The 17,935-nt window shown below is 34.9% G+C and overlaps 1 protein-coding gene and 2 long non-coding RNA genes across 3 annotated transcripts in view; all 3 read right to left on the bottom strand.

Moving 5' to 3' along the window:
* Positions 1-482: 482 nt before the first annotated feature.
* On the bottom strand, positions 483-3,647 carry LOC116031932 (receptor-like protein 9a). The gene is made up of 3 exons (XM_031274289.1): positions 3,123-3,647; positions 2,869-3,018; positions 483-2,720 (listed from the first exon to the last, which is right to left on the bottom strand). The coding sequence occupies exons 1-3, from the start codon at positions 3,610-3,612 to the stop codon at positions 541-543; spliced, it is 2,820 nt and encodes a 939-aa protein (XP_031130149.1). The 5' UTR covers positions 3,613-3,647; the 3' UTR covers positions 483-540.
* A 5,451-nt stretch (positions 3,648-9,098) lies between these two features.
* On the bottom strand, positions 9,099-11,886 carry LOC116033694. The gene is made up of 3 exons (XR_004100891.1): positions 10,807-11,886; positions 10,449-10,694; positions 9,099-9,323 (listed from the first exon to the last, which is right to left on the bottom strand). It is a non-coding gene; the product is annotated as an uncharacterized LOC116033694 (long non-coding RNA).
* Positions 11,887-16,523: 4,637 nt separating this feature from the next.
* LOC116032998 overlaps positions 16,524-17,935 on the bottom strand; it is a 3,329-nt gene continuing 1,917 nt past the window's right edge. Inside the window, exons 2-3 of the long non-coding RNA XR_004100817.1 lie at positions 17,596-17,748; positions 16,524-17,492 (exon numbers count right to left, since the gene is read on the bottom strand). This is a non-coding gene — a long non-coding RNA (uncharacterized LOC116032998). The remainder of the gene's footprint in view (positions 17,493-17,595; positions 17,749-17,935) is intronic.

The raw sequence follows: 17,935 nt of genomic DNA, 5'->3' as shown, positions 1-17,935 counted from the left end.
TGTGTAGTATTTTAGGCATATCTTTATCTAACTCACAAGGCTACAACTTTTATGAAGAGATAAAATTCTAAATTTGAGATTAAATGGTCAAAAATCATGGTAAATATGAATCAATATTTGTCAAGAAAAATTCAGCAACTTCTAAAAATTATTCTAACATATTTCTTCCTAATTCCTCTATATATGTGTATATATTCTTCCAAGAGGGAGAGACGGATGTGACTTCATTTTTTAAACTTTTATCCGCCATTTGATCCGTATCCAAACCGCTAAATCCGCCATTAGAGAATCAGATTAAATTGAATCCGCACATATTCTACGTGGATGAGATTTTTCAAATCCGCATTTAGCGGATTGGACGTGGATTCTCCCCAATCTGCTCACGCTCACCCCTATTGCCAATAATGACAATCCTAAAATCTCATGCTAAAGTTCACCACACGATAAGTGTATCTTTTATATAAAAGTAAATTGGGTTTAGATGACTGAAAAAGAAATTTATTATCGCATTACATAAACTTTTATTAACTTACACACGAATTAAAAAGAGAAAATTATTACAAATTTTGCTCGAACATACATAAATAGCCGTTCTGAATAGTCAGTATAGCATATGAAAACAATAACAGAAGCTATAAATGCTACAATATATGATGCTGTAAAACTCCACACAAATGTATCTTTAAATGTGTCCTTCTCTATATTTGGCTCTGAAGATGGTTCAAAGCTAGAGCTGCTGCAGCTTTCTCCCAACAGTTGCCCACAAAGTAAAGGGTTACCCTCATAACTGCTGTTGTCGAACGTTAAGAACTGTTTCTTGTCTGGTATTCTCCCTGATAAATTGTTGAATGCCACAGAAAATTTTGATAGAAAGTTCAATTCTATCAAGTCTTGAGGTATTTGGCCATTCAATCTATTGCGAGACAGGTCCAAACATTCTATCTGCTTTAAGTTGGAGAATGTAGTTGGGATAGAGCCTGTGAACTGATTGTGTGATAAGTTCAACGAGTGGATATCACTCAGTAACCCAATCTCTTGAGGAATTGGACCTGTAAAATTGTTGAAGGAAAGATCGAGCCCAGACATGTACTTCAATATGCTTCCTTTGTAAGATTCAGACCTACTTTTTGTTACAAATTCCACTTCTTCCTCCTCATCTGATGATTCATAATCGTACTGCAATATTAGATCGATTTGAAGCGGGCTTTCATACGAGTATGTAAATAAAGAAAGATACAAAAACCCTCCGTATACATTAGGCTCCAGTAGCGTGGCATCAAAGGTTCTTTTGCTCCCAAATAGTACGTTGTGCAGGCAAGAAGGCAAAAATGATGAAAGATTATTTGAGGAAAGATCGAGCATGGTGACATTCTTAAGGTCACAGAGTTGGGAAGGGATAGAACCTTCAAGTTGATTTCCACCAAGGAGAAGAAACCTTAAATTTGAGAGTGAACTTATCCAACTAGGAAGTCTGCCAGATAAGTTATTGTCTCTCATGTCTAGTGTCACAAGTGAGGAAGCTTCAGACAAAACTTTTGGGACAAATCCAGTAAATCCATTACCATGCAAATGCAAGTATCTCAGTGATGAGACATTCAAACAAGCAGGTATAGTCTCAGTAAGTTTATTCTTAGACAAGTCTACAAAGCTCAATTCCTTCACCTTGCAAAAGCTCATTGGTATAGGACCTTGTAGAAAATTATGAGACAAAACTATTGACTCGAGGTTTGAAAGGTATCCAATCCAGTCAGGAATCTTGCCTGTGATTGAGTTGTTGCTCAAATCTAATAATTCCAAAGACATGCTATTTAGTAGGCCACGAGAGAGCTCACCCGAAAAACGGTTGTTTGCCAAATGTAAATACTCAAGGCTACTTAGGTTTGAATTTGTAGGAAGAACTTGACCTTGCAAATTGTTATTTGCTATCTTCAAAATGCACAAATTAGTACATCCTTGGATAAAATCTTCTGGCAATTCTCCTGACAAATTGTTGTTTGAAAAATCTATGAATCTTAGTGCTTTCAATTCCCCCATAGAGGGAGGAATACCACCTTGCATTGCATTCATAGACATGTTCAAAAGGTACAGACTTGGAAATAAAACACCAATAGAATATGGAAGTACCCCCTGGATTTGATTCATAGAAACATCTAACCAGCTGAGATATTCATTCTTCGTTTGATGGTTGTTGTATGTAAAAGGTCCTGTTAGGAAATTCCCCGCAAGGCTGAGAAATTTCATATTTGGGTTATTGATGAGCAACCAAGAAGGAAATATTTCTCTCACCCCTGTATGGCTAAGGCTAAGGATTCTCAACTCACGTTGCTTTGACAGGAAACTTGGTAGATTCCCTCCAAGTTCATTGAGTTTACAGTTTGATAATCGAAATATTTTGATATGAGGTTGAGGCATCCAAGGTGGATTTTCTGTGTCTACTGTCAAGTTACTACGAAGGTTGTCAAGTTCAAAGACCTCAAGTTTGGAATTGTTCCTGAATGAGTTGAACGAGAAATAACCTTCAAAGTAGTTGAAAGAAAGGGAGAGATATTCGAGTGAATTCAGGGTAGAAAATACAGTAGAAGGAAGTGTTCCAGTCAAGTAATTTGATTCAAGAACAAGGGCACGAAGAGATGTCAAATTTCCAAGACATGAAGGTATTCTTCCATCAAAACTATTCTCAAGCAAATCCAACTCCCGAAGGTTCCTCAACTTGCAAAACCCTGCAGATCGAGTTACAAGCCAAGGAAAAAAAAATTTCCTGTTATATATATATATATATATATATATATATATATATATATAATAGTCTAGAACTTGGGAATGAAATTCACAACGTAACACAGATGCTAAAATTAATGAATTACATACCTCCCTCTATCAATGACCCATTTATTAGATCATTGTCTGTGAACGACAAAAATTTTAAAGATGTCAATGATCCAAGTGAACCAGGAATTTTTCCGCTCAGTTGATTATAACCAAAATTCAGCAACTCCAGATGTTTTAAAGGTGTTAGCTCTACAAAAACAGGCGGATTATTGTGTTATATATGCATCAAAAATGCTAAATTAAGAAAGTTAGACCATCAAAACAAATTGAATCAATTCTAATATTTGACGCACCTTCAAAGTGAGACCAAGTATTGATCGAGTTGGATTCCATATTAAGGATCCTAAGTGAGCGCAGTAAACCTAAACTTGGAATTTCATCAAACCTATTCTCACTTAAATCCAAAACCTGCAACTTGCTTAAATTTAGTACTCCATGGAATCCTCGTATTATGTTTAAATCTAAGCTCAGGTTCTGTAGTTCTCTGAATGGAAGAAAGAGCGAAGCATTTAGGGAAAAATCATCAGAACTCGATTGCGTAATATAGGCAAGGGAGAGTTGGATGACATGATGATTGGATTGGTCACAGTTGACTCTTTCCCACTTGCAGCAATTCATTTCTTCATTATCCCAAGAAGAAAGGGCAGTGGTTCCGTTAAAGGCATCTTTTAGTATCAAAAGTGCTCTTCTTTCTTCTTCCTCACACCCAACACTTCCATTAGCCTGCAACTGAAGTACCACAAGGCTTAACAATATCCATAAACAAACACAATGATTCTTCATAGAAATCAAACAAATAGTAATATAGTAACAATGAGATCGAATTACAACAAGATCACAATTATATTTGTGGTAAGGATATCTGGATCTGATGTATCTAATAAATATATATGCTAACAATAACACTAATGCATAATATATATATATATATATATATATATATATATATATATAAAATAGGGATAAACGTTTGATATTGGTAACTACTACACAAGTATAAGAAAATAAAGTTATGCGTCTACTACTAACTATATATTTTAGCATAATGATAATTGATTAAGTCTTACCACCTATAATTTATCTTTTCTTTTCAAACAAACCAAAACTGAAACTAAGAAATATTTGTTTTGGAATATCGAATTTGATTCCAATTGGGGCTTTAATTAATTGAATTTTCACTCAATTTTTTAAACGTTAGACTAATTTAAATTTGATGCACACATAGAAGAGTCAAATATCCAGCCACTGCTAGCTTGTATATTAAATAAAATAGCTAGTGCCGCTCAATTAATCGATCACATGAATAAAATTTAGAAAGAAAGACATCAAGTCTCATCGAAGGCAATGTAGGATCAGTCTCTCAAAATGAAGGGACTCTTTGTGCGCAGTAAATCTTTGTGCTCAGCTGAATTATTATGATTTACATCCTCAGATGCTCTATCAGGCTAGGGCATGGGTAGCCCTCGGACATTTCTAACTTTTTGTGAAGAAAATAAAATACTATGTAGCTAGCAAGGTTAGAAGTTCTTACTCTCACTAGTAAAGTAAATCAATTTTAAAGTTGGAATCAGCTTACAAACTGTATTAAACTATTGGAATGAATTTCCACTACTTTCATTTGTCAACCTCAAAGAAAAATCAAAGAAAGAGAAACATGACAATTTTGAATTTTCCAAGTGGAAAACTTAGTGCATAAGTTTATTTCATAAACATCTAAGCTACAAGACTTGTAGTTCTATTACCAAGAAAAAAAGAAGGATTTTGAGGTTAATAACGCCATATTTAATGTCATTTAAACATATTTATTGACGGATGACAAAAAATGATCATGCCACAAAAATATTAGGACCAAAAAGATTTTTTTTAAAAGACTAAATTATTAAAAATGGAATGATATATAAATCTATGATTAAAAAAAATAAAATTGGCTTAACGCTTAGAACTAAATATACCAAAGGCCCTAGTATTTAAAGTCATTTAAACGGTTTTGTTAACGGATGACAAAAAATGGTCATGTCAAAATAATACTAGGATAAAAAAGATATCTTTTGAAAATAAATGAGTAAAAGTAAACTGACGCTTATAAATTTATGACAAAAATGGAATTAACTCTTATAAAAAATATATAGTAAATTTCTCATTATTTTATACAAAAAATTTATCTAATAATACCACTAAACCATGTAAACATTATTGAACTCAACAACAGTCACAATCATAACGTTGGACTAAACTATGATGTGGAGAGTATGTGGGTCAACAAATTAATTTGGCCGTCGTTGAAGATCATTAATGTTATTAGACTTGACTGAGTCAATCAATCGACATATTTGACTAGTTCCAACAGCTTAATTTTAGGAAGTCTTATTTAACAAAAAGAAAATTTACATAAGTAATACTCTTCACTAAATCTGCCGTTGATCGTTATATAAGTATAAGCAAAATAAATTTGCGACTTCTCTACTAGTTAGTATAATTTTTGTCAAAGTGATGAGAACAATTATGTTTGTATTAGAGTTCACAAAATATAATTGTAGGAATACAAGAGTATATATATACAAGAGAATCATAAGTAAACTAGGACTGAGAATCATAAGTAAACTAGGACTGAGACTTATAGTATGACTCTATTATGTAGAGTCCTAATACTCCCCCTCAAGCGGATGGTACGGAAGTAACCTGTAGCTTGTCACGTAAGAAGCAGAACCGGGGACCTGCGAGTGACTTGGTGAAAATATCAGCTAGCTGATCCTTAGTAGAAATAAAGTGCACCTGAATGTCTCCTGCAGCTACTCTGTCTCTCACAAAGTGATAATCAATTTCGACATGCTTTGTGCGAGCATGAAAAATAGGATTAGCACACATATAAGTAGCTCCAAGATTGTCACACCAAAGTTTGGGCACTAGAAGAGGTGAAATTCCTATTTCTCGCAGCAAAGAGAGGATCCACAGAACTTCAGCACATACATCTGCAAGAGCCTTGTACTCTGCTTCAGTAGAAGATCGAGCAACAGTCCTTTGTTTCTTGCATACCCAGGACACTAGATTGGTTCCAAGAAACCCACTAGTAGACTTTCTATCCGTAGGACAACCAGCCCAGTCAGAATCCGAGAATGCATGAAGCTCACCTGAACTTGACTTTCTCAATCGCAGACCCAAAGACATAGTACCTTTAACATACCTTAACACACGTTTCAGTTGTTCCCAATGTGCAGTGGTTGGAGCACGTTCAGATTGAACAGCTTTGATTTTACGATTGAAGGCACGTTCAACTAAACATCGAAAACGCTCAAAAACAGAATATATATCTGACTTTAATTTCATAGGAAAATACCAAGTATAACGAGAAAAGTCATCCACAAATAAAACAAAATAACGATAACCCTCAGAAGAGAGTACAGGAGCAGGGCCCCAAATGTCCGTATAAACTAAATCTAGCACATTCGAACTAACAGAGACAACACGTGGCAATGGGAAACGTGCAGATTTACCCATTTAACACGCAGAACACACAGTATGAGAAGTTTTATTCGACTCACTAACAGAACAAGACTCCAAGACTCGATGTAAAACACGCTGATGCGGATGACCCAAACGATCATGCCACGTAGACGCCGAAGCACGAGCAGAAATAAACGCGGAAGGTGAACCAGAAGGAACCGGCAAGGCATAGAGCCCACCGGAACTATTGCCCCGCAAAAGAATTTCCTTGGTTCGAATATCCTTCACAACAAAGAAGGAAGGGTGAAACTCAAAAAACACCTGATTATCCGACGCAAAGCGCTGAACGGATAATAAAGAGGCAGAAAGACGGGGAACATGTAAAATATGAGACAACTTAAGAGACCTAGAAGGCGTAGAAATAGAAGCGTGACCCACGTTACTAATAAGTAAAGGCGTACCGTCACCAACACGTAAAGTGTCGTTACCACCATATTCTTCAGAAGTAGAGATGGCAGCTATATCAGGTGTGGCATGATGTGTTGCACCAGTGTCAGGCAACCAGGTATGAGCAGTCACGTTATTCGCCGAATCACCCGGATGAATAAAATTCGCTTGCGGAGAAACAACATAAGGCAACTTGTAACAAGACAAAGCCGAGTGACCAAATGAACCGCAAATTTGACACTGGATGGAAGAGCCTCTGCCACGGCCTCTGCCACCGCCACGTGACTGCCGACCAGAACCGCCGCCGCCGCGCCATGCAGAACCTCCGCGACCGCGAGCAGAACTAGAACCAGCACGACCGAACGGTGCTCCGCCAGCCGAACGGCCTCCTCCACGACCACGCGACTGGCGACCTCCCTGAGCAGCGAAAGCCGTCGGTGCAGCACCTCCAGGCAATGCGTAATCATCACCGGCGATGAAGTCTTGCGCGCCCAGCAAGTCAGCAAGCTCAAGGAGCGTCACCGGATGTCCTCGAACCGCCAGCGAAGAGGTGACACCCTTGAACTCTGGTCGAAGGCCGCGGAACACGTACAGGTTCTGTTCTTCCAGCGTTACCTTCCGGCCGGCGAGAGCTAAATCTTCAACAATAAGCCGAGCTCGCCCGAGATACTCTGCCGTCGACGAATCTCCTTGCCGGAGACCATGGAGTTGGCTAAGCAAGTGAAGTTGGCGGGATTGAGAGGCGGAAGCGAGGGACTGCTCAATGGCATCCCACAACTCCTTCGATGTCCGACAGCCGACGGCGATGGAGAGCACCTCCTCGGACAGCGAAGAAACCAGGAGAGATAGCAACCCTTGATCACGGCGAGACCACGCAACAAACGCCGGATTCCGAACGCAGGCAGCAGCAGCGGACGAGGTAGCAGCAGACACGGCAGGGAGGAACTCCTCCGGGCAAGGACACGATCCATCAACAAGATCAATGAGATCATGGCCACGTAGAAACGGGAGAACCTGAGTACGCCAAAACAAAAAATTGCGGTGGTTGAGTTTGATGCTAATGTAGTGATGAGCAGAAGAGAGCGACGACACGGGAGCCGGCGCCGCAGAACTCACAGCAACATCTGAAACGGTCCGCTCAGAGGCAGAGCCGTCATTCGTAGCCATGGGAACAAGAACGAAACCCTAGCGACTGATACCAGATGAGAACAATTATGTTTGTATTAGAGTTCACAAAATATAACTGTAGGAATACAAGAGTATATATACAAGAGAATCATAAGTAAACTAGGACTGAGAATCATAAGTAAACTAGGACTGAGAATTATAAGTAAACTAGGACTGAGACTTATAGTATGACTCTATTATGTAGAGTCCTAATAAAAGTGATAAGTGTTTGATCCTAACAATTGGTAACTAGTACAGAAAATTACAAAAATAAGAAAATAAAGTTGCGCATTCGTTATTAGTTATAGATTTTTTGTTAGATTACAAAGTGTCCTGAGTATGTCTTAAATATAAGAGGCACATTTAAGTTTGTAATATATTCAGACTAATCTTCATTTACACCGAACCAATCTAATTAAGGAGTAAAGTGCTAAACGCTTAATTCTTATCGCATATATTTTATATAACTTTTCTTTTCAAATAAACCAAAACTGAAACTAAGAAATATTTGTTTTGGAATATTGAATTTGATTTCAATTAGGACTTTAAATAATTGAATTTTCACTCCTTTTTGTTTGATGTTAGACTAAGGGTGTGTTTGGTTCGCACAAGGGAATGATAATCAAATACTTGATAATAGTAATATATTTTAGTGAAAGTATTTTGAATGTTTGGTAACAGGATGTAATTAGAATGATTACCAATATTGATGTTAGGTTTGGTTATGTATAACCATATAATGAGAATAAAGATTTTAAAAATACTAAAATTAAAAATTAAGGCAATCGATCATAATATAATGACATCCAAAGCATCAATATGAAAAAACAATTCTAAAAGCAATAATCCAAACTTAAAAATTAGACTTGGTAATTATGGACACGACCCGTTAACACGACACAAGACTGGACACGAAAATAACGAGTTAGTGTTTAGCCTTAACATGCCTCGGGTCATTAACGGGTTGACCCGTTAAGAACCCGTTATGTTTTGTATCTCACAGGTCAACCCGTTAAACCTGTTAAGAACTCGTTTAACCCGTTAATATTATCATGTTAACCCATTTACACGAACCCGTTTACACAAACATGTTTATAACTCGTTAAGAACCATTGTTATTTAGGTAAGAACCATTGTCATGAATGAGATTACAAAAGATGTCAAGAACATAACTTATAATGAATTTACTATATTAGCATAAGATCGTACACCAATTATTGATGTTTAAGAAAACACACCCTAATTTAAATTTGATGCATATACACTGCACACATAGAAGAGTCCAATATCCAGCTGCATTGCTTGTAAATAAAATAGCTAGCAAGCTTAGAAGTACAACGCTCAGCTCACTAGTAAAGTAAAACAATTTTAAAGTTGTAATCAGCTTACAAACTGTTTTAAACTATTGGAATGAATTTCCGCGACTTTCACTTATCAACCTGAAAGAAAAATCAAAGAAAGAGAAAGATGAAGGGTCGGTTTACTAACAGAAAACTGTTTTCTAATTTTTTAGTTTTTATTATCTGTTTCTATTCTTCGTTTTCTGTTTAGAAAACTTATTTACTAACCTTTATTTTTTCAAATTTATTTTTTTAGATTAACGTTTTAAAATTAACTATAAAGTATAATTTTGAGTGATTTTTTAACCTTATATTTAAAATATTTTGGTTTAAATAGAATAAATATAATTTTTACTTTTAAGTCCAATATATGTAAAATTTTTACATTTGATATCCGAATCAAATTTATATTTGTATATAACATAAATAAAAGTATATGCGAACCAATAACCTATTAAGTTCACATAAAATTTAGTTTAGATAATATTAATATATTTTTTGAACTAATATTTAAAATATGTTTAGATATATTCATTTGAATGACATGTATATAATATATAATTTTTTTAATTTTGAATTCTAATACAGTAATATATGTGAAATTTTGATATATGATATTTGGACCAAACTTGTATTCGATATAACATAATTAAAAATATACGAACGAATAATCAATTGAGTTCAATCAAAATATAAATTGTGGTATAGATTTCAATTTTTAATTTTGATAATGTGAATGACATATAATTTTAAACATAAGCAAATAAGTTATGTTTAAATAAGTATAGCAAGTTTCCTTCCAAAAAAAAAAAGTATTGCAAGTAGAAAATATATAAGATGATAATGAATGTAATCATAGTAATGAACAAATATGTAAGTAGATAATGATGAGAATGTGGTTATAGTGACATATAGTCTAATATATGATAGCGGATTCTGTTTTCAATTTAGAAAACAGTTTTTAATAGTATTCCTGTTTTCTAGAAAACTGAAAAATTATTTCCTATTTTCAAAATAGAAAATTGTGCTAATAAATATGTTGGGAAAATCGCACTTTTGGTCCCCCAATTGTTGCCCGATCTGCAATGTTGTCCCCCATTGTTAATTTTAGTTAATTGGGTCCCTAATAGTCTTAAATCTTAGTCAATGTAGTCATCCAGTCAGATTTCTCACTAACTAGTGTTAAAACCATGGGCAATTTAGTAATTTCACCATTACACATACCTTAGCTCAGCCCTCGCTTTTCACTGCCAATCCGCCATTTCCGTTCATCTACTGTACGAAGAGGGCGACGCGGTTTGCAAGAGGATGTCGTCAAACTACTTCAAACTTATATGATATCTTCCATTGTCGCGGGTCTCATTCAGTATCCGACGAGCAAAAATGACTTCCTCTAAGAAATCTGACGGCCAATCGCCTACTTCTCCGACACAGTTTGTTCTCCTCGTCGTCGCCTGTTCTTCCTCTGGCCTTCCGGTCCCGATGTTAATAAATAAGGAATTTATTAAATATGGAAACAGAATCGAAAAGCTACAGAAATAATGAGGAAAGAAGAGTTGATGAGTGGAAAATGGCAACTCACAGATCGAAGATGACAAGGATCCTCCTCTGCCGGAACTTCCTCCTCTGCGTCTCCATTATCATTCTCCTCGCTGTCGCCTTGTTCTTCCTCTGGCCTTCCGGCCTTGATGTCTCCGTCGCCCACCTCATTAGGCGCACAAATATTTCAATTTTTTTGGGGATTAATTAACTAGAAATGGATGATCAAATACAGTGCATCCTGTGAGCAGAGGACATCACTTTCTTGAAAGTCTGTACCTACATGCATGGCCGGCCTGGCAAAGAAAATAGTGGTAGACCAGAGGCGGCCAGGCTAACAAGAGGGGTCACCACCACTTCTGCCCTTTTCTCTTTGTAAAAAACCAATGCACATACGTGTCAGCTAGCTTTTTCCATTGCTTTAATTCCTTCTTCTTCTAGTAGTTCGATCATGTTCATGTCCATGGCCATTGCGGGTTGGGTTTTCAATAAGCTGTTGTTTTACCTGGGGACACCTTTCCTCTTTCTGCACACCGCATGTTAAGCTCAAAGGCTTAAAAATTCACTTGATTCCACTTTAAACTCCCCCAAAGTCCCAAACTTTTCCATTCTGCATTTTCCTCCAACCTTCCAAAACCGCCTCTCTCCTCTCTTCTGCTCTTAACATTTTACAACCTCCGCCGTCTATGGCGGTCGGAATTTCCATTGCGGCCAGCTCTCGAACCGCCTATAACTGCTAGTTCTCATTGGTCCGCCCGGAGATTCACTGCGCTTCCTCGCCGAGTTTACTATTTAGTCCTTTGAGTCGGCGATTTCGCAGCTCGTCGCCGCCGATTTCGCAGCTCGGCCAGGAAAAGATCGGAGCGCTTCACTTATCTCGTCGCCGCCATGATGTCGACCTTCTACTCCATTGACTATACAGCTTCTTCACCATCGACTATAGAGAAACAGATCTCAGCTTCTACTCCATCGACTATACAGCTTTAAGGGTTCGATTACTTTCGATACGGCTAGTGAGATTAATGGCCAACTCGATTCTCTTCTTTTTCCGATCGGCCGGATTGCTCATTGAACACGTGGAGGCCGCCGGCTTCCTACAGGCATCGAAGGGTGCCAAGGACGAAGAAGAGGCATGGATTGGAGAAATTATTAAGGTGGGTGTCGCGAAATTACTAAATTGTCCATGGTTTTAACACTAGTTAGTGAGAAATCTGACGGGAAGACTACATTGATTAAGATTTAAGACTATTAGGGATCCAATTAACTAAAATTAACAATGGGGGACAACATTACAGATTGGGCAACAATTGGAGGACCAAAAGTGTGATTTTCCCTAATATGTTTTATGTTTTCTAATTTTTAAATTTTTAGAAAACTGGAGAAAATTTCTAGTTAGTAAACGAAGCGAAATTTTTGTGAATTTTCCAACTTTTAAAGGACAGTACAGAATGAAGCATTGAATCAAACACATGGAAGGTACAATATATATATATAATTAAAATATTCCGTCTTGTAATAATATAATTGTAGTTGTTATAGTTAGTATGGAGAATCCTTGTTTGTTTTGTTTGGGGATATTATTGCTAAGCTGTGTGGTAGTTGAGGTAGTGCAGGGTGGTGATGGAAGTGTTGGGTGTGAGGTAGAAGAAAGAAGAGCACTTTTGAGACTAAGAGATGTGTTTAAGTATCCAAACGGAACCACCCCCCTTCCTTCGTGGGATGAAGAAATGGATTGCTGCATGTGGAAAAGGGTCAAGTGTGACCAAATTCTGGATATTGGAGTAGGGTTTACAGTCAATTGGAGTATTGGACCTTAGTCGAAATTATGCTATGGACTCGGATCCCGTGGACTCAGATCTATGTTCACAATGTTAAAACTTTATATTAACAATTTTAGATTTCAATATACAAAATTACATTATTCAATATTCACAATTTTGTTATATAAATTAAAAAATTGTGTTATACTGTTGTATATAGAGTTTATACAAAATTACATTACTCAATATTCACAATTTTTTAACTCTATATTCACAATTTTGTTATATAGATTCAAAAATTGTGTTATACTGTTGAACATAGAGTTAGAGTTATGAAATTGTGAACATGGAATTATGAAATTGTGAACATGGAGTTATAAAATTGTGAACATGGAGTTATAAAACTGTGAACATAGAGTTATGAAATTGTGAACATGGATTCATGTCTACCTTGTAAGGTGGACACGGGTATGCAAATCTCTCATACTCTTAAAAATGGGTCTTACTTCCACATCATCCAATTTGTAAATCTAGCACTATTCATATTACATCCCTACAAATCTAATATATTTATAAAAGTGGACCCAATATCACATCACTTTAAAACATTAATAAATAAATAAATAAATAAAAACAAAACAAAATCAAGTACATAAAAATTTAAAATAAAAAAAGGTACAAAAGTTGCCGTAGCAACAGCTGCGGCAGCTTTTGTACAGGATTTGCAAATTTGCAAAAAATACAAATTTGTAAATCCTGTAGACTAAAAAAAATGATGTGACATTTGCCACATCATATTGCCAATACCATATTGGCAGGAATGGGACAACCTTGTGAAAAAGTCTTGACCCAAGCGGAATGTCCATCACATGTTGGTCCAATAAGAATAATGAAAATCTATTGAACTATGGAAAAAAGGGAGTTTGAAGCAAAATAAGCTAAGGAGGGTGGTGTTTCTAAGAGGTATCAAACTCACAACCTCCCCAAAGTAACACATACCCAACCCCCCATTCCACTACTTATCTTATGTATTAGAAGGCAAGAAGCTCCACTTATGAATGAGAAGTGTGTTGGAAGCAAAGTAGTGGGGAGACACATGTGTGGCACTACTTATCTTATGTATTATAGAGCAAGAAGCTCCACTTATGCATAGGGAGTGAGCAAAGTAGTGAGATGACACATCTGTGACCAAGAATGAAGACTAGATGATGTCGTACATTTGTCTAAAACAATCATTGAATTTGGAAATTTTGGAGATTCTAATAAAGATTAAAAAATATTTTCGTCTTGTGGTCTAACAAGAAATTGATTCCTAATTTAATTTGATTGGATGAAGAAATTGGAAATTGAAAAGAATCAAAAGTCTTTAAAGTTGAGGAAGGTTCAAAAATAAATATTGGAAATCATCAAAAGGAGATAAGAAAGCAAGACATGGAATTAGGAAAGTACCCAAACATGCATTCCCATGGGAATTAACCACTTTGTAGTATTTTAAGCATATCTTTGAGGCATTACCTAAAATGTGTAGATTTTGAGGGTAGAAGACAAATTTGTGCAGTTTTGAAACCCTAGACAATATTATGTAAAGTACTTCTGCAATTGCCGTTTTAGAAATTTGGGGGTCGTTTACTTCATTTTTCTGTTTTTCCATTTCCAATTTTCCATTTCTCCAGTTTTCCATTTTTATTTCTCCATTCTTCCAGTTTTCCACTTCTCCAGTTTTATAATTTTCCTTATCCATTTCTCTAATTTTTTCATTTCTTTAGTTTTAGTACATATTTTGATTACAAAACAAAATACTAAAACTTCATTAAATACAATCATCCCATATAACATTTGTATATTTATTCAACAAAGATAATAATAATAATAATAATAATAATAATAATAATAATAATAATAACAATAACAACAACAACAACAACAACGATGAGAATAATAATAATAATAATAATAATTATAATAATAATAATAATAATAAATATAATAATAATAATAATAATAATAATAAGATAAGGATAATATGCTTTGCGCAAAACAGCAAAGGGAGCAGAGCTTGAGCTTTGTGCCTAGCAAGAGTCGAACCTAGTCCTCACGCATATGCTGCACTGTTCACCCGTGTCTTTTCCAATTCTCAAAATGGAGAGCTTGGAATTTCCTTTCTCCATTTTCCTACAAAAACAGGAGATGGAAATGGGTAGTAGAGGGATGCTTTTACTAAACAAGTTTTCCATTTTCCATTCTTCTACCCTCCATTTCTCTATTTTTTTTGGAAAATTCTCCATTTTTCTAAGTTGGTAAAGGACCCCTTGAATTTGCATGAACTGGCAATCCCATTGCCTTTCTTTCACTGTCCATTATTTCTCTTTTCTTTTTCTTTTAATTCAAAAGAAGGCAATCCCATTGCCTTCTTTTCCCTCTCAATTTCTAAAAAAAGAAAGCAATGGGATTGCCTTCCTTCCCTATTTATTTCTTAAATATTATTAATTATTATATTTATTTATTAAATATTAATTAATATTAATAAAAATAATTTTTATTTTAAATTATTTATTAGTAATGCAGTAAATGCAAAACAATAAATAATACTATCTCCGTCTCATTTTAGTTGTCTGATTCGTTTAACAAGACTTGACTGGAGTTATTTTTAATTTAATTTTTCAAAATATTAAGTTTAGCATTAATATATAAAATTTATATATTTAGAAACTACATTAAAAGTACTATTAAACAAAAAAAATTAAATAAAAAAATACTAAAAAAAATCAATCAAGAAAGAGTTGATTTGACCAATGAATAGTAAATATGAAAAATAAAATACGACAGAGACAGTAACATATTAACTATAATTTAATAATTATAATTATAATAATAATTTTGTACTAATCATAAAAATCCACGTAAATTTAATAATAATAAAAATAATATACTAATCATTTCATACTAATAATTAATAATAATAATAATATAATAACAATTTCATATTAATAATGACTAATAATAATATTATAATCACAATAATATTCATAAATTCAAGGGAAAATGACACTTTTTCCCCAATGTTATGTAGTTATAGCACTTTTCTCCTCTATGTTATTAAAGTGACTGTTTTTTCCCCTGAAATGTTAAATTGACATTGTTACCCTTAAAAATAATTATTTCATTTATTTTTCTTCTCCAACAAATTATTACTTATAGGTATCGATGATCACGATTCGGTTCGAACCTAACCAAACACTGTAGCAATCATACCGAAATAGTATGGATAGTTCTGGTTACGATTCAGAACCGAAAAAATAAAATTAAATAATTGTTGAACCGTGAACCGGAACTTAACCACAGTCATATATAGTAAAAATGATCAAACACTTATTTTGATAAATCGGTACAGTTCGGTTCCAATTTCGATTTTGAACCGCCAATCAAAACTTATTTATTTATTTATTTTTATAATTTTATTTCTAATTTAAAAATAGTCTAAATTCAACAATTATTTTATTTTATTTTTTCGATTCTGAATCGTAACCGTAACCGTCTATACTATTTAAGTTCAATTGCTACAGTGTTCGATTAGGTTCGTATCGAGCTGTGATCTTCCATACATATTACTATATTAGTAATAATTGGTTGGAGAATAAAAATAAATAAAATAATTATTTTTAAGGACAAAAATGCCAATTTAATAACACAAGTGTCATTTTTTAATAATAACTTAAAAAAAAAAAAAAACATAAATCTGCAAGGCAGCGAATAAAATCATATTCGCTGCCTTAGTGCACTGCACAAGGCAGCGAATAATTCGCTGCCTTCGCGCTGCAACGGGTCTTCGGGGAAGTGACCCTTCGCTGCAACTGCAACTGTGCAGCGAAGGGTCACTTCGCTGCACAGTACTCAAGCACCGCAAATTTTAAAAAAAAATTAATTTTATTTTATTTTTGTAACAAATAATTATTTTAATTAAATTTCTAGTTATTTAAATTGCAATATATACACACACGAAAATATAAATTTTAGTTATATAATTAGTTGTCCAAATATCTTGACATTCCATAATAACATAAATGATAACTAATACATTCTTCAAGAATGAATTCCACAACTTAGTGTCACTCGCGTTCGCGTTAACGGGATATCGTCCTCATCATCTTCTCTCTTGGAATCATTTGGCGGTGCAAGTCGGAATTCTAATCCCATCCCATATTGGTTGGAGACTTGCCATGCTTGAAAATCTATAATGGGATAGTATGCTGGTTCATTATTGTTAAATTCCGGTCGTGGGATAACCAGACTCGTATGTGGGGAGGCGTACACCATTGGTGATTGAGAATGATGATAAATGTCATTAGACGGGGTAGCGTATTGATTGAACGCGAATTGACTACCACTGCTTGCGAACTGCGTAAACACACCACTGCTACCAACATTATCGTACTGTGATCTGCTACTTTGACTTATATCGGTGTTGTGATGGTAACTGCTACCAACATTATCAACCGCTAATCGAATCTCTTGCAGTTGCCTCCTCATTTGATTCCTCTTGTGCTTCCTCACCTTCATCCTCATCCTCAACCCCATGCCCCCCACGTCCACCTCTCGCATGACCACCCATCATGTTATGACGTTGTCGTCTTCTATCCATGCGACGAGCCTGTACAATGTCTTCTTCGCAGATAGCATAGTAATCCTCACCATGTACATTGACAATAAAATCACAATTATTCTGAGCTAAATTAGTCTGACACATATCACAAATATAAATCAATGCTGCATCTCGGTCAGCAGTTGGATCATCTAAAGTGGTCCTCGAAGTCAATGACATACACCTGAATGAATGCATCTGAATTCGTCCCGATCATCACTAATTCATCCCGAACGGCCATCTATGCCATGCAACGGTCCACATCCCTACTCCATCCTCACAATAACCAGGTAGATACGACAAAATGTGCTGATACGGCATAAATTCAAACTGTCGCACATTACAAATTAACAATTAATTAACTATATGTTATAATATGCAATTACATATATAACACAGTAAATTAAAAATAAACACGAATGGTATCACATACATTTTGCTCTGTACATTTGACCGTCATATATAGATATCCTAAGTCAAGCATCAAAGTTTTGGTCGTTCCAAATAGATACGCATCGGTGCCTCGGCTGAAACTCGAACATTGATGGGTTAGCCGATCTAAGGTAAAATTGTCTTGCATCCATAACTGTAAGTAAATTATAATATATTATTATTTCATATTATAATAATAATAATAATAATAATAATAATTCAAAAATAGTTAAATAAATTTAAATAAAAAACTTTCTAAAAATATTTTTTATTTACATTTATTTTAATAAATTTTAAATAAAAAAATGTAAAAACAAGAAAAAAAAAAAAAAAAAAAAAAA

Source organism: Ipomoea triloba, chromosome 10 (assembly GCF_003576645.1).
Source record: "Ipomoea triloba cultivar NCNSP0323 chromosome 10, ASM357664v1".
Lineage (NCBI taxonomy): Eukaryota > Viridiplantae > Streptophyta > Magnoliopsida > Solanales > Convolvulaceae > Ipomoea > Ipomoea triloba.
This window is presented reverse-complemented; position numbering and strand designations above follow the sequence as displayed.

Bases quoted from the DNA above. Each gene is read 5' to 3' on its own strand.
- LOC116031932 (XM_031274289.1), bottom strand. From the start codon at position 3,612: ATGAAGAATCATTGTGTTTGTTTATGGATATTGTTAAGCCTTGTGGTA. The intron at 3,019-3,122 runs GTGCGTCAAATA...CTGTTTTTGTAG, and splicing joins TACTTGGTCTCACTTTGAAG to AGCTAACACCTTTAAAACAT. The intron at 2,721-2,868 runs GTATGTAATTCA...CTCGATCTGCAG, and splicing joins TGGGTCATTGATAGAGGGAG to GGTTTTGCAAGTTGAGGAAC.